General features: G+C 40.9%; 1 protein-coding gene and 1 pseudogene across 11 annotated transcripts in view; one reads left to right on the top strand and one right to left on the bottom strand.

Moving 5' to 3' along the window:
* Window positions 1-257: 257 nt before the first annotated feature.
* The window catches only part of KLHL5 (kelch like family member 5), a 64,487-nt gene continuing 40,535 nt past the window's right edge, over window positions 258-24,209 (bottom strand). For 10 of the 11 annotated variants that reach the window (XM_073001157.2, XM_073001156.2, XM_020786301.3 and 7 more), the window contains 6 exons: window positions 14,262-14,448; window positions 12,046-12,270; window positions 10,825-10,987; window positions 5,500-5,712; window positions 3,104-3,275; window positions 258-1,887 (listed from right to left, as the gene is read on the bottom strand). In XM_073001157.2, the coding sequence (XP_072857258.2) occupies window positions 1,831-1,887; window positions 3,104-3,275; window positions 5,500-5,712; window positions 10,825-10,987; window positions 12,046-12,270; window positions 14,262-14,448 (1,017 nt within the window). In that variant the 3' untranslated portion in view covers window positions 258-1,830. Of the gene's footprint in view, window positions 1,888-3,103; window positions 3,276-5,499; window positions 5,713-8,406; window positions 8,587-10,824; window positions 10,988-12,045; window positions 12,271-14,261; window positions 14,449-24,209 lie in introns of those variants that run through there. The other variant, XM_078394005.1, reaches the window with a different exon arrangement.
* LOC140707866 (U1 spliceosomal RNA) lies at window positions 23,480-23,630 on the top strand (annotated as a pseudogene).

Here is a 24,209-nt window from a genome sequence, read left to right on the forward strand (position 1 = left end):
GAAGAATATTACTGTATTGCAGCAATACTTCGAGCTGGGAGGGAAGCTATGTGTTGGCAATAAATGTTGCTAAATATTGCAATGAATGTGGAATACAGCAAAGCTTGGGAAAATTATGTTTTCAGATTAGGCAGCATGGCCACATCTGGGGAATTCTACGAGTTACGGTACAAAAAACTAGAACTGAGATTGTATTTAAACAATAAAATGAGACTTTTAAAAAATCAAGTTAGTTCTCTGAAGAAAAGAAAAACACAGAGAAAGAACTTTTCCATTTACTATTCTTTTTTTTTCTTTTTTTGCATTGTGGTTTGAACAAGGCATTGCACAACCAGGTGTAAAAAAAAGGAAGTATAAATAGGATTTACACACTAAAAATGTAGTTTTTCTTTTACACTAACAAATAGTTAAGTGTGACCTGCAGAATTCAATATTGTATAAGAGATTAAAAATGTGCAGTTAATGTATCAGACATTTTTCATTTACTTTCAGAAAATGTTGAAGTTTACATATTCATATTTTCCATGATAAAGTAAAACAATGTATATTTACATACCATATTTGAAAATGTAAGAACCAAGGCACAAAAGAAAATATAAAGGTTTTAGAGAGCACTTGAAACAATGAAAGAATTCTGAGTACCATATGAGATCAACATAAGGCAAATGCTAAAGAAATATTACAGTATTAAAGAATTCAGCCGCACATGTCTGATCCTTAGAAAGAACAGCAGAGGTGTCTTTTAAAGCAGCTTAACATCCCCAAAGGATGCACCACTTACAGGATAATGCCCCCCTGCCTTTTTACTAAAGTACACTTACAAAAATGCCACAAGGAGCATTAACCTTATAAAAAGTATTTTGATTTGTGCAACCCCTTCTTTCAAATTAATGCTAGCTAAGCAACACTTTATATTAGAGATGAGGGTATTAGTATACGAATATCCCTGCACAGCTGGACGTAATGACTATCCACTCCGGGCAGAAGGAATGAAGATGGGTCTCTCTGCCAGGCTGACAAGTGGATAGCTAACCGCGAGTTCCAGTGATTGGAAGGGAAAGCAGAGCTGGCGGTAGCAGTGGACGAGTAAGTGGATGGTCCAGCCCCAGGGGGCCGGACCCTTGTTATGTCTATCTCTCTGTGTGTGGTTATTCATATTCGTATGAGAATACAAATACTCCAATCTCTACTTTAGATCATTGAATGCCTCACATACACGGTATTACACGCAGCAAAATTATTGAAGAATATATTCTTGAGAATAAGACAATAATTAAGGTAAGGCTTTGGCTAGGCAAACAAAAAGATAGTAAAACTTAAGCTGTATGAAGGAATTAAAAAATAACATGAATTGCATTTCTAAGACAAGAGGCACACTTGATGCTCAGTCTTTGTTTGCATTTGGTTTTTCTTTGTACCACATTTTAAAAAATATTATAATGATAAATTTGAAACCAAGCAAGGTCAGTGCCTCCATCTGGAAAGTTTCAAAAGCATAAATTTGGGTATGCAAGTATATGACACTACACACAGGCTTTACACCCTCCACATCTACTTGCAGATCGTTTATAGCAAGACAAAAATTGTAAAGGCCAATTTATTTTTAATCCTGTATTTTTCAATAAAACATGTCAGCTGTATTCTATTACAAATAAATGTACATAAATTTGCATTATTCATTTTAAAAAGTGCTTGTTATTGGTCCATTAAAAATTAGGTAATGGATTAAGACCAAACTCTTTGCCCTGTGAAGATACACAGTACCTTATTTGATTATAATTTAGTAAATTGCCCCCCTCCCATCTACAGAACAGAAGGATATCTTCATAATTAAAGTTTCACAGTCACAACACATGCCCCCGCTCTTCCTAGGCACAATGGAGCAACCTGTAAGAGCAAAAGAGAAAACAGATGAGTGAGAAGGCCAATTTCTTGCAACTATTTTGCAGAAAATGATATGCCAGTTTGGGTGGGGCAAATTAAATGGCAGAAAAAAACAAGAGATAAAGTCTTTATTTGCTGTTATACTTTAATTAGTATTCAGTTTGGGCCAGAGATCAAACTGAACACTAGAATCTTTTTAAGCCAGTCAGTGCTCAGCTGCAGAAATGGTGACACAGATATTTGTACATCTGTACAAGTTTTCTCCTAAAAAGCATGGGAGTTTTCCAGTCCCTGTTATTATCTTCTGCACATGCTAGGCCTATCTAGACTAATGAGTTATGCAGGAATACATGTTCGATTTTACTTGTTCTCCAGTTAGACTAATGTAGTCCAAAACCCTCCTATCCAGAACAAGAAAATGAACAACTTTCAAGTGTACCTTACAACTGAGTTTCCCCATGATGACATAATTGCTCCCTTATGTTAGAACTAGAAACACTGTCCTACAGAATGGATGCACTAGGTACATATGGAGAGTACCTTCATGTTTTATCTGTTCTATATCCAACCTCCATATACAGTATTTTGACAGTTCTCAGAAAGCAAGTCTCAAGTATAGCCTCAAAGCTGAACAGACAAGAACCCTCCATGCCTTACTCAATCCCACTATTGTCAGTCAAAAGCTCCCAGGATTCTTTGATTTAATAATAATAACAACAATAATAATCATTATTGTCATCATCATTATCATTATTACTATTGTGTGCTGCCAAGTCAATTCTGACTTATTGCAACCCTTTTCAGGTTTTTTGGGTAGAGAATGCTCAGAAGTACTCATTCCCTTCTGGGGACATTCTGGGACTGTGCAGCTTGCCCAAGGCCACACAGGCTGGCTCTTCTGAGATGCCCAAGGAGCAACTGACCTCCCAACCTCTGGTTCCACAGCCAGAAACCTAATCCACAGAGCTATCCAGCCAGTTTCATCTGAGTATAGTTGGTTAAAAAAAGAGACTGAACTGCTCCTAGAAGGCAGCTAATGTTTATACACATGGTGTTGCCTTCAACTGCCTTAGAGCATGAGCCCAACTGCATGATATTGACCACTCTGACTGATAGATGCTCTCTAAAGCCTTTTCTAACCCTGCTCACGGAGCTCCTGGAATAAAAATTGCCATTAATTCAACTAGGTCCTGGTCGAGATACAAAGCTTAACCAATACCTGTGTCCACTCATTTGACTGGGGGTCATAGGACTCCACTGTGTTAAGGTAGGTTTGTCCATCATATCCACCAACAGCATACAATCTGTCTCCAAGAAGACAGACTCCCACTGCATCTCTACTAATGCTCATGGATGCCACAGCAGTCCATACATCTGTTTTTGGATCATACCTGAAATATTAGTTTTGAAAATAATGTTTCACTGTAGTTGCTTGAAATTCCACAAAGAAAATATCTGAACTACTTTAATTTTGCTTGTTACTCAACAGCTTATAAAGGATTTTGAGATGGCTCCTCTTAATGTTGTTATGTCACCTAAAAGTCTGTTTTTCCATTATTATCCTTTGTTTCCCTTGCACAAACAGCACCTTCTTGGATAATTTCTTTTTTGCTACAGTTCCTCATTATATCCAAAACAGTGGCGGCTTACATCCATATACTAGACAGGATCTTAAACCACAGAATGCAGATTATGAGTTTGCATAGGAAGCTAATATTAAATTACAACTCCCTTTTTTGAACATAATGGGGAACTGTAGTTTTATGTTCCATACAATTCATGTGTTAATAAAGGGACATCTGGGGCTGGGTGTGTAGGCCCGATAGCCATTTCTCTCTTATCTTGTCAATCTGTCAAATCATGGCTTGCTGAACCATAATTTGACAAACTGGACACATGCATCCAAACTGGCTTGTTATCATATGGCATGGTGCCGCATACAATTATTGGCAAATTTCAGTGGCTGAAATCCTGTTTCTCAGCACAGCATATTGAGCTAGAGAAGGTCCATTGAATAAGTGTGATTTAGTGAGCTAACTCCTTCATAAATTCCATTGATTTAAACAGGCCAACTCTAATTGCAACCTATTTTAGCATTGTTAAGTCACAACCAGATTCACAAGATGAATCAATTACCGTATTTGCCGGTGTATAAGGCGACTGGGCGTATAAGACGACCCCCCAACATTTCCACTCAAAATGTAGAATTTGTTATATACTTGTCATATAAGACTACCCCCTCTTCTGCATGCATGATTCTGCTTTGGCTGCATCATGGGGAGAGTTCGTTTTGCCGCTTTTGGTTCCTTTCACTGCGAGAGAGCGAGGGTTTGCTGGAAGGACAGCATCGGTGCCGAACAGCTGTCAGGAACCAGCAGAGGCGGCAGCCATTTTGGAGAGGCGGCAGCCATTTTGAGAGGCAGCAGCCATGTGGTCGCATCTCAAAATGGCTGCTGCCTCTCTGCTGGTTCCCAACAGTCAGCTGTTTGGAGCTAGAGTCAGGCTTTTCCCAGGCTACCAAGGAGGAGCTCGGTCTACTCGGTCTTACTACCAGGTAAGTGACTTCGCTGGGAGAGAGGGAGGGTTTGCTGGAAGTACACCCGGCGTATAAGATGACCCCCCACTTGGAGGCATGTTTTTCAGGGCCAAAAAGTCATCTTGTACGCCGGCAAATACGGTAAACTTATAGAGGAGCCTTGTAGTGAAGTGGTTAAATTGAAGTACTGCAGTGAAGACTGGTCATGACCCAAGTTCAATCTTGGGCTCAGGTAGCCAGCTCAAGGTTGACTCAATCTTCCATCCTTTTGAGATTGGTAAATGAGTACCCAACTCACTGATGTGTGTGTGCGGGACTATGTGTAGCCAGAGAGTGCCTTAAGCACTATGGGGCATTATATAAAAAGCACACTTTGGTTTGAATAATCAGATCTACACCAATTCAGCAGGCCTATCTAGTGTAGTTTACTGCACTAAGCTACAGGATTTCAGCCAGTGAACAGTTTAAAATGAGAGGTTTTTTTCCAAATAAAAAATGCCCAAAGCCCAAGCCTCACCAGTAAAGACTGACACATAGATTAAGGTTCTATTGGCTTTCATTTGGTGGAGAATAACTGATCTCAAGCAAGGGTATTATATTTTAAGAATCTCTATGAATGTGCATTGAAAACACAAATATGTTTTGATTTCCTTGAGAACATAATCTACATAAACTCCTTGAAAACCAACTGATCTCAGTAGGAAGAATTTAAAGCATGAATTTAAACTTTGCATCAAAATGCACTGTTATGCAACTTCAAGTCAGTATCAACTTACAGTGACCTTAATAAGGCTTTCAAGATAAGTGAAATATTTAAGGAGTGTTTTACTAGTTCCTCACTCCCAGTGATTTTACATGGCTGAGCAGCTATTTGTACCCAGGCCTCCTGAGTCCTAGTCCATTACTCGATCCACTACCCCACACTGGGTAGTCCCCAATAAAATCCATAGGGCTTTGAGCCAAAAGATTAGTTTTAATTGAATTAGAAGAAAGATTGTTGCACTGCACTTTCCTGTGAAAGTCTTCTCTACACAAGGGAAGTTGCATATGTTCCTATCAACACTGTATTAGGTCAATACCTCTCCACACAGTCTGACAACCTTGATGTCAAGTTGGAAGCTGGTGCATCATGGCCTCCAATAGCATAGAGGAACCCATTCCAGGTGGTTACTCCAACACCTCCTCTTCGTTTTGACATTTGAGAACAGAGTGTCCATTTATTAGTATGAGGATCAAAGCATTCCACAGATTTGAGACACGAACTTCCATCTCGACCACCAACTGCATAGAGCCTATAATATGCAAAACACGGTATGAGTTATACAAACACCCATCATTTCTAAGCACAAACAACAGATTAAAATATCTAGCTGGTGTTGAATTAGATGCCTTATTCTTGTGGAATAAAAACAGTGTGAAGCTTAGCAAATGGAAATTTTCCTCAAAGTCAAGAGAAGCTGGTCCATCTTTTCTTCAAAGGGAACTTGCTTGGATTCCTTTCTCAAAAAGAGTAGATCACTCACATTTTGCCGCCACTTATACATGCAGTCTACTTATAATTTCTTGGTAACAAGGCAAAATTTAAACAACTTTGGGTCAATTCATTTCGTCCTCGATAGGTGGTACAATTTGTCCTTTGCTGTTGCACTACTTTTAATGGTATTAATTAGATGCTAGTTAAGTGAATGTTTATGGGCCAACTTATTTAGGTTTAAAGATCTGTGTACATGTTACATTTTTTTCTTTTCCTCTTCCTATACAGTACTTCACATCCCAGTAGAGAAATGGGGTTTTTCTGTTCTTAAACAAAGATGCACCACCAAAGTACAAATAAAAACTTAAAGAGAAAAAAAATTCTTAGGACAGCCAAACCATTTTGCTACCATCTGATCAGCAAATGGGGCTGGGGTACTATGTACCATGAAGCTTATTTTAGATTAGGCATCCTTCAGTCTTGAGAGACTATGGTAACATGCTCTGAATGGAGGACTTGGAAAAGCGTCTAGTGTGACTGAGAAGGCCAATTTGAGAGTGACAATCCCTTCCACACTGAAGACAAATCCAATCTGTCTCCTGTCCAGCTCCCTGATTTTGCTGGTTTTGGGACTGCCTCTTTGCCTCAGCCTGCTGGACAAGTGTCTCCTCAAAATGGGAGAGGCCATGCTGCACCGCCTGCCTCCAGGCTGAATGCTCAGATGTCAAGGTTTCCCATCTGTTGAGGTCCATTCCTAAAGCCTTCAGTTCCCGCTTGCAGATATCCTTGTATCGTAGCTGTGGTCTCCCTCTGGGGTGATTTCCCTGCACTAATTCTCCATACAGGAGATCTTTTGGAATCCAACCATCAGCCATTCTCACTATATGCCCAAGCCAACATAGACGTCGCTGTTTCAGTAATGTATACATGCCAAAAATTCCAGCTCGTTCTAGGACTACTCTATTTGGAAACTTATCCTGCCAGGTGATACCAAAAATGTGTCAGAGACAACACATATGGAACGTGTTCAGCCTCCTCCCCTGCCATGCACAAAGGGTCTGGGACTCAATGCAGTACAGCAGCGTACTCAGGACACAGGCTCTATAGACCTGGATCTTGGTATATGCCGTCAGCTTCTTATTAAGCCATACTCTCTTTATGAGTCTAGAGAACATGGTAGCTGCTTTGCCAATGTGTTTATGCAGCTCGACATCTAGGGAGAGAGTGTCAGTGATCGTTGAGCCAAGGTACACAAAGTCATGAACAATCTCCAATTCTTGTGTGGAGATGGTAATAGAGGGAGGCGAGTCCACGCCCTGGCCCTGTTTTCTTCAGGCTGATGTCAATCCAAAGTCTTGGCAGGCCTTGCTAAAGCGATTCATTAAGTTGTTGGAGCTCTTCAGCAGAGTGGGCAACAACGGCTGCATCATCGGTGAAGAGGAAGTCCCGCATGCATTTCAGCTGGACTTTGGTCTTAGCTCTCAATGCAGAGAGATTAAAGAGCTTTCCAACTTTTTTAAAAATAAAATTTATTTTCCCAACATAAAACTTACAAATATATAAGAAACAGCATCTTATATATACCCTGTTTGCAATCTATATATAGATCCCAAACAGGGTTAGTATAAGGACACAGCCCTGTTTCACTCCGCTTTGGATGCCAAAGGGATCTGATGTTAATTTCCTTATGGAAGGACCTGATGATGTTAAGGAGTCGAGATGGACAGTCAACCTTGGGAAGTATTTTAAAAAGGCTGTCCCTGCTAACCAAATCAAAGGTCTTTGTAAGATTTATGAAGGCCACAAAGACCGGCTGTCCTTCCCTACATTTCTCCTGCAACTGTCTGAGCGAAAATACCATGTCAGTGGTGGATCTATTAGCTCAAACTGTTTGAGGGAGAATCCACACTATAATTCGGGATAGGCTCTGCTTGCAAGCACCTGGAGTCTCTTCAGCACAACACAGACAAGCAGCTTCCCTACAACGCTGGGAAGAGAGATGCCACGGTAGTTATTGCAGTTGGCCCTGTCTCCTTTGTTCTTATACAATGTGATGATGTTTGCATCCTTCATGTCCTGTGGTACTCCACCTTCCCTTCAACAAAGACAAAAGATTTCATACAGCTTGGTGGCAATGATCTCTTTACAGCACTTCAGCAAGGATTTTATCCTTCCCATGTGGCTTGCGGGAGGCAAGGGAATCCAAGGCCACTTACAGTTGGTTCGCTGTCCAACTCTTCCAAGACAGGCTAGCACTCAATGTTATTCAGTGCCTCTTCGGTTACTACTTTCTCTCTGGAATATAGCTCATAATAGTGCTGCACCCAGCGTTCCATCTGCTGTGCTCGGTCCTGGATGATCACGCCTGTAGCAGACTTCAAGGGAGCAGAGTTCTTCTGTATTGGACCTAAAGTCTGTTTGATACCGTCATACATTCCCGTGATGTTACTTGTGTCCGCTGCTATCTGTATCTGAGAGCAGAGCTGAAGCTAATAATCGTTGGAACATCTCCTGGCAACCTGCTGGACTTTGCTACGAGCAACTCAAAGAGCCTGCAATTTGTACTCACTAGGACAGGCTTTGTATGCTGCAAAAGCTCTCCTCTTATCCTCCATGGCTGGCATCAACTCCTCCAAATGAAGCTTATAAGCTTCGTCATATGATACAGTTAGACACAATATTGCAGAAACGCCTTGTAGCAAAATAGAAAGGGAATTACTAGGTAAAATCTTTGTATATAAAAAGGACTTTAAACGTCTTTACTAGTTTACAGTATTCTCCAGTGCAACTGTGGAGGCAAAGAAAGAAAAGTGTTGATTAGAGCTTTCCCCTTTAATCCCAATATAGTGTTACCCAGGCTCTCACAAATTATTTAGCCCCTAAAGGTTTTGAAAAGACTAGCCTTAATGAGTTCTATATAAATCAACAACCTTTCCCCAGGGATTATTTTAGCTGTCACTTCAGAGATTTGGGTACCTTGTGGGTACTTCTACTAGACAAATAGGGACTTCTACTAGACAAACTTTTATTAGGAAGCAAGATATGAGATGCCTCATTCCTTTTGAGGATATCCTCTGCTCTCTAGGTTGTCAACTGAGGCACATCTGGGCTCTTCACTGGGGCTGCGTGAGATGTGAGAAAGTGACTGGGTTATTAGAAGGTACAAAAAGGTGGTTGGAGATACAGTCTTTTAAAAAATCTGTAGAAAGGGGTCTCAGTTACCATTCAGGAGACTATTTTGAGAATACAGTGGTGCCTTGCTTAGCGATTGCCTCGTTTAACGATGTATTTGCTTAGCGATGAGGTTTCTGGAGCGATTTTTGCGCTCCATTTAACGATGTTCCCTATGGGGAAAATTCGTATAGTGATGTTCGGGACCTTGCCTCGCTTAGCGATGACAGTTTTAGGTCCCCTGTTTCGCTTAGCGATGTTCCATTTTCGCTATTTTTAAAGTGTCTTAAAAGGTTCAAAAATTATTTTAAATGCTTGGAATCGTTAGTGCACCTTCGAAAACGTGTGCAAACGTAATTTGGCTTTGTTCTGACTCTTCGTTAATTTTTGGTGAATTTTCCCCCCCACTGAAATGCACTGAACCGGATTTTGACAGCTGTCAAAATTGGGTTCAATGCTTTCCAATGGGGGAGAAAAAAATTCGCCAAAAATTAACGAAGACTCAGAACAAAGCCAAATTAAGTTTGCACATGTTTTAGAAGGTGCACTAACGATTCCAAGCATTTAAAGCCATTTTTGAACCTTTTAAGACACACTTAAATTTGCAAAAACGGACATCGCAAAACCATTGAAATGCATTAAATAGGCTTCAATGCATTCCAATGGGGGATACATTGTTTCGCTTAGCGATGTTTCCTATGGGGATTTTCACTTAAGGACGGCAATCCGTTCCCATTGGAACAGATTAACCGGTTTTCAATGCATCTCTATGGGAAAATGTGTTTCGCTTAGCGATGGTTTTTTTTGGAACCAATTAACATCGTTAAGCGAGGCACCACTGTACCTTTTAAATGGTTTGACCCCACTCTGGCTTTCACATTATTCCTCCAAAAGTCATCTTTGTGCTGGAGAGGCTGTAAATGCAAGGGATTTTTTCATCACCTCTGGTGTTCTTGTAAAATGGTATAGCAGCTTTGTGAGAAGGTGCTTAAATCAAAAGCGTTATAAATCAGTTGATTACTAAATGCCTGGAACGAGTACTCCTTATATTGTTTTTCAGGGAGAATGAATATATCTCACATAAACCTTTAATAGGCCATGTTTTAGGAGCTGTAAGATACATTATAGCTAAAGTGTTGAAGAATATGCAGGAGGTATGAGTTACGCTGCGGTACTCTGGAGTACGGCAGATAGCACTGCAAGAAAAATTAACCACCAAATTGCATACAGCTAAAGGAATAAAACACTCAACACTCATTTGGAACAGACTGGAAGACTTTATTGTGTATATGAATGGAACAGATAATAAAGGATTCCCTGAAGCATATAAGATTTACGGCAAACCAAGCCGTATGAGAAATTCTAGGTATGAGAAAAAGATGACTGAAAAAAGATATGACAGCACTATTCAAATACTTAAAAGGTTGTTATACAGTGGAGTGCTAAGATCTGTTCTCAGTCATTTCAGAGTGCAGGACACATAATAAAAGTCTCAAGTTAACAGGATGCAAGATTTCAGCTGAATATCAAGAAAAACATCTTAACTGTTAGAGCAGTACCTTGGGAGGTGGTGAACTCTCCAACACTGGAGGCATTCAAGAGAAGGTTAGATAACCACCTCTTATATATACTAGATTTTTGCACTGAGCAGAGGGTTGGACTTGATGGCCTGATAGACCTTTTCCAAGTCCATTATTCTATGAGTTTCTGAATAAAATATTTAGGAAGGAAGAATTTATTTTCCTGTAAATTTACTTACTTTCCGTTTAATACTGCTACACCCACTGTACTCCTTGGAGTTGACATACTAGCCACAAAATTCCACTGACGTGCTTGGGGATCCCATCTTTCTACAGTGTTCAGGTAGCTCCAACCATCATGTCCTCCTACAGCATACATAGGACCTTCCAATACTGCGACCCCTTAAAGCAAAACATAGTTTCTGAATGTAAAATCAACTAATTGTGTTTCACACATACAAATATTATGTCTTTAGGAAACACTGGCTGAAGTCCACTAGCAGAATTTAGCACACAGTTGATGATGTTATCAACCTTACATGATGTTAAAATCTGTTCCTGGATTTCAACTGCTTTCCTTTTCTGATGAAGAATCCTGGAACCAGGGATTCTGCTGAAGATTTTGAGATACTCGTTATATGGGAGTGTGGCCAAACTACTGTGATGCATCCCAAAATAAACCTGAGATCCTGCTTGCCTACTTCTTATTCCATGGCAACATATACTCAAAGTACTCACTTTGATGAATAAACTATCCTACAGGAAAATATTTCCATTTCTTTTCTTCTTTCCACTGAAAAAATGCCTCTAGAATATGGTTTCTAACGTAGAGGAACAGTAAAAGCATGAAGCAATGGCTAATGCTAATTCTGTAGTATCTTCATCTTACAACTGTCAATACAATTTGAAAAATTCTTCAGTTGCTTGCTTATAAAAGAATAGAAAAAAGTAGGGTTTCTTGATTTCTAAGTCATTAAGCCCAAACTGCTATAATGCTGTCAAAGATTTCTACACTATGCAAGGCAATTTGCTCTGCATTTATAACAGGCAGTGTAAACCTGAAGATTACGCTTAAACTTAGCAATTTGTTTCCAACTTTGTCTATTACAAATAAGCCAAAATCCTGTTCATGTAAAATTGAGTCATTCTGATAGCAGTAATTTTTGGTAATTAAAGACTTCTTCCTCCTGTCTCCACAAGCCTCATAAAAACAATTACATGGGAGGCATGGTTGCCTCAGGGCAGAAATAGGAAATATTTAATTTTTTAAAAACTGTCCCAGCTGATGATACCTTCAGCTTTATGAGATGCAACTTATGCAAACGGGATTTCAGCCATTGTCTACAAATGATACAGAGCACATCAAGCACAAGTGACACTTCAGATATGTTCACTCGAAATGGGTTAATTATAGCACAGCCTTTGTTTAAAAAACGAGCTATGAAAAAAATTATACATACCAAGACCATGACGGTGAGTGGACATAGGAGGCATCACACTCCAAGTTTTTGTTTTGGGGTTGTAACACTCCACAGTATTCAATGTTTTCAGGCCATCTCTACCACCAACAACATACAACTTATCATCTAACACTGCTACCCCAAATTGTAGTCTTCTTCCATTCATATTTGCTACATGAGTCCACATATTGGTACGGAGATCATACTTTTCAATGCTTGTTGCCCCTTAGAAATAACGTAAAATAATTAACTGAACCAGTCAATAGTTACAATTGATTCAGAAAAATAAAACTGGATTGGTTTGATGGTCAAGTTGGTCACAAATGTACATTTAAAAAATCTCCCAAGTGTATACAAAAAAAAAATACAACAATATTAACATACACTGACTGAAATCCTCTTGGCAGAGCTGTGTGGTGGCAAATGGTGATGATGTCATCAGTCCTAGATATTAATCTTTGTTGTAAAGTTTCTTACCTTCCTCCCCGCCACAGTTCTGAGGCCTTCCAGGCATTCATTTCAAGGGGAAACCTTTGAGAATATGTGTGTGTGTGTGTGTGGGGGGCTTTAATATTTTAAACCCCCTGTTGCTGGTCCTGATCTTGACAGTAGGACTAGCAGCCCATGGCTCCCAAAAGCTTTCCCACGCCAAAAGGGATCCCTAGGAAATTCAGAATCTATGGGAAGGTGTGGGAAAATTGTATGCCTTTAAAATGTATATATCTATGGCAGTAGCAAATGTATATTATAAATGTATATAAATGTATATATCTGTGGCAATGGCAGGCCTCATGCTAAAATTCACTAGCTTCCAGTACATGATTCATTAACCTGCTGTTTACCTATCTCTGGATAATGTAGTTAAAGTGTTCGTGTATTCAGGAACTTGTCTGTGTATTTGGATGTTATCTGTGTCTGTTTACTATTAACTGTCTGTTTACCAGCCTGTCTGTTTACCAACCACTCTGTTTATTGATGCCTGTGTATTCAAGGAAATTACTTGTCTCTGTTTACCAGCACTCTGGTTATTCTGTTGTGTATTCAAGAAATTAGTTACCTCTGTATTGATTAACTAGTGCTGTAGTAGGAGAAAACAATAAAGGAAGAGGAGGCGGGGGAACAAGAGAGTCCCTCTGGACTGATGCCTGACGGCAGGCTGTCCTTGTTCATCCGGATCCCGTCCTGAAAAACCACACTCGAGTGTCCTGTGTCTTTTCCTTTCTCCTTGCTGGCCGAGGAGAAAGATCCCTGACCTGAGGCTTCATCTGCAAGATCCCTACTTCCTCTCATCTTGCAGATCCCAACAGGAAGGATAGAAAAATTTTAATTGAAAATTAACATTTGTGGCTGGTGACATCATCACCATTTGTGACTGTGGAGTTGTGCACCAGGATTTCAACCAGTATGTGTTAACAGTATGACCCACTTAAGTTGTGTGAGAATCTCTTTCAATGATTGCATAAATACAATATATGCAAAAAATACAACAGTAGTAATTTCAACACACACATATGGACCCCCCCCCAAATCAAAGCATGGACTCTTTAATTAGGGGCAAACTGCCACATCAACAATTCTGCTCTACTGGCAGAACCACAGAATAGGGTACGTACTGCTCTTTATCAGTTTTTGATTCGTATTAGGTGCTCATTTAAGTGAGAATGAAAAAGTAGTCCACAGTTAACTATACTGTATTCAGTATTTATATATTCAACACAACATGTAAGATCACTTACACAACCACTGCAAGGACTTTTTCATCAACTGATGAAAGTATTGGTAGCTTCCACTACTTATTTTAGCTTTTTACCATATCTTCCACAGGTATTTATTCCACAGGTATTAACTGACTTCAAGTAATCAGACCATGCCACAATTTATATACTTTAAAACATTTTAACAGTATTAATATTTAAGAATTGTTACTTCATTGTCTGTTTTTGTACAAATACCTGGATGCATATTAGGTTACAACAATGGTTCTCAAACTATGTCCCATGGTAACATGTGGTGCCAGGAAACCTAGGGGTGCCACAGAATCCTCTAATCCTCTCCCCTCCTTTCTCCCCCTCCAAAAGTATCACACAGCACTTACTTGCAGTTTCTCTGGTGCCCATGCATGGTGCAGAGAGGGAACTTTGGCCCAGTCTTGCCAAAGGATGACAAAAGTGACAAATATAAGATAAAATCTTAGTACAATCAAACTAAGTCAATACCTTTAGTTGCATCCATTCCTCCAACTGCAAACAACACACCAACTGTTGATTTTCTAGGCTTTGTGCGGGGGCTTTGTAACATTGGCCGCCTCTCTGGCAACAAATGGTACTTCATTGCTTCCATAATGAGTTTTTGACATTCAATATCATCTCTGAACAGTGCATTGTTTTCCATATCTGCCAAAAACTAGAAGTAATAAATAAGATGTGTTGAATTGCTACTCAGTAATAAATCAATAGGAATTTTCTGTTCAGAAAATACCAAGATCTGTCTGGAATAATAGTGGTAACTCAGACATAAATGTCAAGTAATCTATAATCAATACAAATAAATAGATGAAAGTCAGGACCAGCATAGGCAAGGTGTCAGAGATCCACAATCAGAACTCCTGATAATATAAATCTGTTATTAGATTTTAACCCTTTCTCCAAGACTGTTTTCCTGATGAATCTCATCCCATCTGATTCCCAAGTTATTATTTAATCTGTTCAGCGAAATGTCTGCACACAGAAATTCTACTATTATATGCATATTATGGAATAGCATGAAGTATCTTTAATTGTATTATTTATTTATTTAATTTATATTATTTATACACCACCCTTCTCCCCATAGGGGACCCATAACTGATATAATTTCTGAAACTTAGAGAGGTTTTTATATAGTACTCCAACCTGCTTTAACCATTGCGACCTTTCATGTATTTTTACATAATTTACGTGAACTTGAACAGAACAGTGTAACTTTAAACTCAACAATAAGAGTGTATAACATGTCACCCTCTAGAAGTTATTAGACTACAGGTCCCATCAGCACCATCCTGCATAGTCAATAGTGGGGGAAGACGGGAGATGGGGTTTAAAATACCCAGAAGGCCACATATTCTCAGTACTGCTTAGTGTCATCCTTTAATGAAGTAACCTTGGCTAATCCTGATTTAGCAGACTTCCTTTCCCTACTTAGCCCCACCCCACTCACACCCTCTTACCTTAATAGCTGCTGCTGAGGTCTCCATCAGGCCTTTGTAGCCATGGCATGTAAAAATGGAGACTGACTACCCTTTGCAAAGATGGCAGCTGTGGCTTCATTTAGGGTAGGGAGGTTGCAGCTGCCATCTTTGCAAAGGGCAGCCTGAATTCCCTTAAGACAGGCTAAGGGAATCCAGGCTGCCCTTTGCAAAGACGGCAGCTGCAGCTTCCCTACCCTAAATGAAGTCGCAGCTGCCATCTTTGCAAAGGGCAGCCAGTCTTCCTTTTTACATGTGTGTCTCCAAGGCCAGAAGACCTCAGCAGCAGCGATTAAGATAAGAGGGTGTCAGTGGGGGTTGAGTGGTGTGGTGCCTAAGGTAGGGAAAGGAATGGGGTGGGGGGTAGGCTGTGGTATTGGGTGGCTGTGTGGGGTGGTGACTGCCTTTCTGCCGCAAATCAGCTGATCAGCGGCTGGTAGGCAAAATGGTGGTTTTTTTCTGTTTTAATACAAAGGACGAATAAAAACGGGTACATATTTGTCCTGTCATACTCATGGGGGTCTCTGGAACCCACAAATATGGATCAATGAATATTTAATAAATCGGCTATATTTGTCAGAAAAAGGGACCCATTTTTTGTCCCCATCTCTACCTAAAATGTTTCAGCAATCCAACAAAAATACCAACCCAGAACTTTGTTTATAACAAATCAGTACTGGCATCTACTTAATACTCCACTTACTCTCATAACTTGCTTATTATCTGATTCATTCCAGTTTTTGTTGTTGTTTAGTCATTAAGTCGTGTCTGACTCTTCATGAACCCATGGACCAGAGCATGCCAGGCCCTCCTGTCTTCCACTGCCTCCCGGAGTTGGGTCAAATTCATGTTGGTCATTTCGGTGACACTGTCCAACCATCTCGTCCTCTGTCGTCCCTTTCTCCTCTTGCCTTCACCCTTTCCCAACATCAAGGTCTTTTCCAGGGAGTCTTCTCTTATCATATGGCCAAGGTATTGGAGCCTCAGCTTCAGGATCTGTCCTTCCAGTGAGCACTCAAGGTTGATTTCCTTTGGAATGGATAGGTTTGTTCTCTTTGCAGTCCAGGGGACTCTCAAGAGTCTCCTCCAGCAACACAATTCAAAAGCATCAACTCTTCAGCAGTCAAACTTCTTTATGATCCAGCTCTCACTTCCATATATTGCTACTGGAAAAACCATAGTTTTGATTATGCAGAACTTTGTTGGCAAGGTGATGTCTCTGCTTTTTAAGATGCTGGTTTGTCATTGCTTTCCTCCCAAGAAGCAGGCGTCTTTTAATTTTGTGGCTGATGTCCCTGTCTGCAGTGATCATGGAGCCCAAGAAAGTAAAATCTTTCACTACCTCCATATCTTTCCCTTATATTTGCCAGGAGGTGATGGGACCAATGGCCATGATCTTTGTTTTTTTTAATGTTGAGCTTCAGACCGTTTTTTGCCCTCTCCTCTTTCACCCTCATTAAGAGGTTCTTTAATTCCTCCTCACTCTCTGCCATCAGAGTGGTATCATCTGCATATCTGAGGTTGTTGATATTTCTTCTGGCAATCTTAATTCCAGTTTGAGATTCCTCCAGTCCAGCCTTTCACATGATGTATTCTGCATAGAAGTTAAATAAGCAGGGAGACAATATACAGCCTTGTCGTACTCCTTTCCCAATTTTGAACCACTTAGTTGTTCCATATCCTCAAGGAGGTAAGAGGGATGGCTTGTAGACAAAGGGCCTTCTCGGCAGCTGCCCCCAGACTATGGAACGCCCTCCCAACTGAAATTCGCCTGGCGCCGACACTGATGATATTTCGGCGCCAGGTCAAAACCTTCCTGTTCCAGAAGGCTTTTAATTGAAATAACATTAACTGTGGGTCTTAATGATGGCAATTTTAATTGTATTTTTAATTGTATTTTAATTGTATTTTAACTGTATTTTGATCATTTTATTTTATCGCATTGAATTTTAATTGTTGTAAGCCGCCCAGAGACCTTTGGGTAGAGTGGGCGGCATATAAATTAAATAAATAAATAAATAAATATCCAGTTCTAACTGTTGCTTCCTGTCCCACATATAGATTTCTCAGGAGATAGATAAGGTGGTCAGGCACTCCCATTTCTTTAAGAAATTGCCATAGTTTGCTGTGGTCCACACAAAGACTTTTGCGTAGTCAATGACGCAGAAGTCGATGTTTTTCTGGAACTCTCTGGCTTTCTCCATAATCCAGTGCATGTTAGCAATTAGGTCTCTAGTTCATCTGCCCCTTCGAAATCCAGCTTGTACTTCTGGGAGTTCTCGGTCCACGTACTGCTGAAGCCAACCTTGTAGGATTTTGAGCATAACCTTGCTAGCGTGTGAAATAAGTGCAATTGTATGGTAGCTGGAGCATTCTTTGACATTGCCCTTCTTTGGGATTGGGATGTAGACTGATCTTTTCCAATCCTCTGGCCATTGCTGAGTTTTCCAAACTTGCTGGCATATTGAGTGTAGCACTTTAACAGCATCATCTTTTAAGATTTTAAATAGTTCCACTGGAATGCCATGATCTCCAGTGGCCTTGTTGTTAGCCATGCTTTCTTTTGTTCACTGTTTTGAAACTGATTTCTAAAAAAAAATGGTAGGAAACTATAACATCTTAAAAAGAAAAAAATAGCAGGAAGTAAGCTGGAATAATCAGGTTAACTACCGTAATTTTTTTGCTCCATAAGACACACCTAATTTTTAGAGGAGGAACACAGGGAAAATATATTCTGAACCAAGTAGTGTAATAAAATATTTAATAAATTATAACAGAATAACATTTGAACCATGTAAAGTGAACAGCAGTCAACAGCGGCATTAATATAGACCATTATCAGCCAGTGATAAGACCTATACCACTCTACCTATATTTTACATTTCCCTTCATCCACCTCCTCCCCATGCTTATAGAAATGTCTCAATTACAGATGAGATTGTTGTGCAACTCTGCCCAGCTACAGCTCAAGCCTATACAGTGGTGCCTCGCATAGCAACATTAATCCGAGCAGCAAAAATCACTGCTAAGCGATTTCGTCGCTATGCGATTTTTAAAAGCCCATAGAAACGCATTAAAACCTGTTTAATGCGTTCCTATGGGCAAAAAACTGACCTTAAAGCAAAGATCCTCCATACGGCCATTTTCGCAGCCTCTTAAGCGAGGAATCCGTCCCTAAACACAGCAGGCGGCCATTGTTTACCCGGCGGCCATTTTGGAACCGCAGATCAGCTGTTTTAAAATCGCTTTATGATGATCAGTAAGCGAAACAGGGACCCGATCATCGCAAAGCGAAAAAAACCCCATTTTAAACATCGCAATGCGATCGCAAAATCTTCGTTGCTATGTGGTTTCGTCGCTAAATGGAGCGCCCGTTAAGCAAGGCACCACTGTATTAAGTTAGAAATTGTTTGTCTGATTTGGCACTGCATTGAGAGGTCCCTTTTAATTGTGTGGAGGATAAATAGTGGAATTAAACTATTTAACAGCTGGTTTTCCCTATTTACTTTAGCTTATGGAAAAGAACAGCAACACAAAGCTTAACCTGATCCCATTCACCAGAAGTAGCACATGCTCAGCATAAGAACAAATCTCCATTTTCTGACATAATTGAACGTTTATAGCATGCAAGGCATAACAGGTTAGGCCACACAAAGCCATGAACAATGTTCTTGATGAGCCAAAAAAACTGAATACAAACTATAGTAGCTGAACTCAGGAAGCAGGTACTGTAATCCAGTTAGAAGGCACAGTTAGTTTCCTTGCTGCAACACCCTTTGGAAATACATTCTCTATTAGATGCCCAGAACTAGTTGAAAAGTTTGCAAGCTGAATCCAAATTTCCCATAGAAATGCATTGAAAATTAATTAATGCATTTTTATGGGGGAAGAAGGTCAGAAACTTTAAAAAACTTAAAAGAAAGTCACTTACCAGGTACTGTAAACTGAGCCTTGCTCTCCACAGTGCCTTGGTAGACCCCAGAACAGAAAAAAAAGAACCCCAAACAGCTAAAAGCCAGCAGGCAGCCGGCAGCCATTTTGTGCTCTTCTCAGCTCCTGCTCCTTTCCCCTCCCCTCTCCCCACCTAACAGCTGATTGGCGCTGGTCTGAACACTTCCTAGGCAGCTTTTAAAGCAAGTATGCACGTTTCTACACAAGCAGGTTGTTACAAACAGCTATGATGTCACCTGTCCTTCAAGGTTTAGGCTGGAGTGTTAACATCCAATGGTGGTCGGAAGGCGGGACATCAGGGGGAGGAGCTGGGATATATAGGGGTGTGTATGTGTGTGAGGGTCAGATCAGGATCTGTGAGTGTAGAGATGAGATAGTGATCAGATTGTGTGGAGATAGGAGTCTGTGTGAGCTAGAGCCTTTCTTTATTTGATTACCTGATTTATTTGTTATACCAATCTTAATGTACCAATCAATAAACTTTAGTTATTTTGTTTGAAATCCATTCCGGCCTGAAGATACTTATTGCAGGGAATGGTTGGTGGCAGACTACCAGAAGAGTAACAGTGGAGTGACGTAGCGACCTTCCTTTGTGAGGTAGAAGGAGGCCGTTACAAAAATTTAAATTTTTGTAACGGCCTCCTTCTACCTCACAAAGGAAGGTCGCTACGTCACTCCACTGTTACTCTTCTGGTAGTCTGCCACCAACCATTCCCTGCAATAAGTATCTTCAGGCCAATAAAAGTTTTGTGTGATCCTTTGCTTGGTCTTGTTTACTCCTAAGTGTGCAGCAAATATGTCAGAGTGCCCCCTTTTTAAGATCATCTGGCGATATTTTACAGGCACCACTATCTGACTTCGAATCCCATCTCCCCCTTTTGAGATATTCGTCAGTGTCTCTCTGTATAATATTCCCTGCTTGATGTGGAACCTCTCTGGAGTTTCAGGGGTTAACTGCACTCCTGTCACTTTCTCAAAACAACTTTTTAAAGTAAGATCTTCTTTTTGTTCTTGTGAAAATATACTGCTTTTAGGTAACTCAAGTGTAACTGCTTCTGCTTCTTGTCTACCCTCATTTTCTCTCACCTCCTGAACATCAGTAACTTCCTTAGCTGTCTCTGTTTGGTCTTGTGAACGTGTAAGAACTAACACCCTCTTAACATGTTCAGCCAAGTCTGTTCCCACAAGAACAGCAGCTGGCAGTTGCGAAGAAATCCCCACTCTCCAATTTCCCTGCCATCCTTTATAACGCACAAAAACTTCAGCTACTGGCAAAACGATTAACTCTTCCCCTATTCCTTTGATTGTCAGACTCTCCTGAGGCAATATACACTCCTGGGGTATGATATCAGGATGACACAAGGTCACCTGTGAGCAAGTGTCCCTTAGGGCTAAATAGTGGTGATCAAAAATCCCAATATTATCTCCAGCTGCCTCAAAAAGTTGAGAATTTGTTCTAACCAGAAGACAGTGTTTTATTTCAGCCAGAGGGATACTTTCATCACAGCACTCAGCTGTTGTATCAAGTGGTGCTGGGGTTGCTATGGCAACGGTCCCTTCCAGCGGGGGAATTCTCTGTTCCTTCTGAACACAATAAACAGCTTTTGGCTTGTTTACACTCATATTCTGAGGTAAATTTTCCTTCCTGTGTTTTAGTTTTTCACAATTTGAGACCAAATGTCCTTTTTCTTGGCAGTAATAACATTTTTTGCTGTTCCAAGAGTATTTCTCATCAAATTTTCCCTTTCCCTCCAAATTTTGTGGTCTCTGTTGTTTCTGCTCTGAGGGCTTCCCTCCAAAATGGCTACCTCCACCCTGCTGGTTCCTAACGTGTCCCTGAGAGAATCTATTATAATTTTCCCCTGTCTTCCTCACATTTTTCCCCTCAGAATATATTGGTTTTCTGATCTGTGTTATAAAATCTGCAATCTCTGTGGCTTCTTTCAAGTTTTTAGGCTGCCTTTCCTTGACTTGAAATTTTAATTCCCCCTGTAGAAGAGAATAAAACTGCTCTAGCCCTATAATATCTTTCAATTCTTGAAATGTCTGCACTCCCTCCTGTGCCAACCATTTATCCAAATATCTAGCTAAATTTGCTCCTAACTGTGTGAATGTTTCATCTGGTTTTTTGGTGAGTGATCTGAATCTTTGCCTAAGCTGTTCAGCATTGATGCCATGACGGGCAAATACAAGCTTTTTATACTCAGAATAATCCTTTATTAACTCAACAGGCATTTCAGCGTACACCTCAGCCAGGCTTCCATTCAGCGTACACCTCAGCCAGGCTTCCACTAATTAATGATCTCAAAATTGTCATTTTTTCTGACTCCTTTATAGAAAAATCTGTACACGTTCTCTCATAAAGGGAAAAGAAAATTTCGGGACAATCTCCCTTCTTATAGACTGGAAATTTCTTTAGGTCAGCTTTTGACAATTGACCCTCAACAGTACTTGAATTCATATTGTTATTATTATTTTGATTCATCAACTCAAGTCTGCGTAGCTCAAATGTCATTTTCTCTCTCTGTAATCTCTCTTCCATTTCCATTTTTTCTCTTTCAGCTTCTCTTTCCATTCGTGCTCTCTCTATTCCTAGTCTTTCTTTCTCCATTTGCACCTCTTTTTCTATTCTTTCCCTTTCTATTTGTGCCTCAATTTCCCTCACTCTCAATTCATGAGCCTGCGCTAACTCAATTCTCCTGAGGTCTCCTAATTCTTCACTTGAAGCCCCTTTTTCCTGAACTGAGAGAATTCTTCCATCCTCCTCACTAAACTGTTCCTCAGAGACAACTGCCTCCTCAAACTGGCTTTGTTCAGTCATTTTTCTCCTTGTCAAGGGCATAATCTTTCACCCAAAAGGTTGTTTTCTACTTTCAAGCCTCAGTTTAAAAGAACACTTTTTTTTTCTTTACTCTGAGTCTGTGAGATATACTGTCGCTGTCCTTTCCAGCACTGACAGATAGAAACAGTAACTGGGCTCCTGCCCCTTTCGCTAGGCCTCTTACTAAACAGAGTGAATTCTCTTTACTCTGTCTCTGGTACCAATCTTAATTCACACAGCTCTGCCTCTCCTCAGGCTCTGCTGTCTAAATGGAGAGTTCCCTCAGCGTTGCTGTCTTTTGGCTTCCGCTCTGTCCCCTCAGAGTTCCACTGAACTCAGGACAGGCCAGCCCCACCACAGCCTCAGCCTTTTGGGTCACTCCTCCCACAAAGATGGTCACCTCAGAGCTTCCCTATCTTAGTCCCCAGTCTGAGTTTCAGCGCCCCTCTACTAGACTTTCTCCCCTTGAGACAAGTCCTAGAAGGTCACCCACGCGTCCACTCGGACGTCCCTGACTAAAATACCCTTGCTCTGGGCGCGATTCAGCCAAGGCTTCACTGGATCTCTTTGTATCCCACAAGCTGGCACCAAATTTTTGTAACGGCCTCCTTCTACCTCACAAAGGAAGGTCGCTACGTCACTCCACTGTTACTCTTCTGGTAGTCTGCCACCAACCATTCCCTGCAATAAGTATCTTCAGGCCGGAATGGATTTCAAACAAAATAACTAAAGTTTATTGATTGGTACATTAAGATTGGTATAACAAATAAATCAGGTAATCACATAAAGAAAGGCTCTAGCTCACACAGACTCCTATCTCCACACAATCTGATCACTATCTCATCTCAACACTCATAGATCCTGATCTGACCCTCACACACATACACACCCCTATATATCCCAGCTCCTCCCCCTGATGTCCCGCCTTCCGACCACCATTGGATGTTAACACTCCAGCCTAAACCTTGAAGGACAGGTGACATCATAGCTGTTTGTAACACAGGTTTCAACTCAAACGGAGCACCTTTTCTCCCAAGCACTAACCCCATACAAACAGCTTTTAAACTAAATTTTACATTTTAAAACGACAATACCAGGCAGTCCCAGGTCTCTCTCCCAACTCTCTAACTGCTTGGACTAGCAAGGAAGCAGACAAGCAGCCTCTTCACTAACTGAAAGTTTGAATTTCCTCGCTTTCCCTGCCTTCCCCGCATATTAGGTATGCGAATATCTGTGCACTGGAGGATTGTGGGAGGAACATCCAGCCCCTGATGGGGGTCCTGTGGGGCACCCCAAAACACTGAGTAGCTCTCTTGGCCTCTTTCGGGACTGGGGCTGTGCAGCCCTGTTCTGATCAGGAGGTGCAGCCGGGGGGGTCACCATGCCTTTGGGGGACAGGGCACAGAAAGGGGCAGGAGGTTCAGAGGCCATTCCAACTCATACCATGGCAGGGAAGATACCATGATCATCAAAGTGGTTTTCCCAGGGTGAGGCTCATCTATTGCACTTTGGATGTGCTGACCCCTGTGATTTCCCCAAATATGGGAAAATAACTGCCTAAGTGGGGGACTGTGTTTGTGGTTTCCCCTGGTTTTTCTATAATTACTCTCTCCCCTTTTGTCCTTCGCTGTTTTCCCTGCCTGCTGCCATAGGCCTGTTGGCCTTGCTGGTTTTCCAGGTGGGCTCCAGGAAGCAGATCCTAGAAAGCCAGCAGTGCAGAATGGTGAGGTCCAAACAGCAAGCAATCTCTGGTGCTAGTTCAGAGGCCTCCCAGCATGGCAGTGGGGGGCTTCTGGGTGGTGGTGGTTGAACCCCTTTTTTACTATATTTGTTCCATAAGACACACACATACTTTCTCCCCCACTATTTGGGGGGGAGTGCGTCTTATGGAGCAAAAAATACGGTAATCAGTTTTCTATCACTGGCCAGCATATATAAAAAATAAACTAAGAAGCTATAAATGAACTAAAGATACAACCCAAATTAACAGCAGAATTCAAGATGGGGGGGTTGAAAAAAAAAAGAGAAATAGGCTAGGTGATCGCTGTAGGGAAGGCCTGTCTGTAAAGCCATGTCTTCAGATTGGTCTTAAAGGTCCTCAGCGAGGGGGCTAGGCGGATCTCTTCAGGTAAATTGTTCCAGAGATGAGGGGCCACTGACAAGAAGGCC

Source organism: Pogona vitticeps, chromosome 5, assembly GCF_051106095.1.
Source record: "Pogona vitticeps strain Pit_001003342236 chromosome 5, PviZW2.1, whole genome shotgun sequence".
NCBI classification, from domain to species: domain Eukaryota; kingdom Metazoa; phylum Chordata; class Lepidosauria; order Squamata; family Agamidae; genus Pogona; species Pogona vitticeps.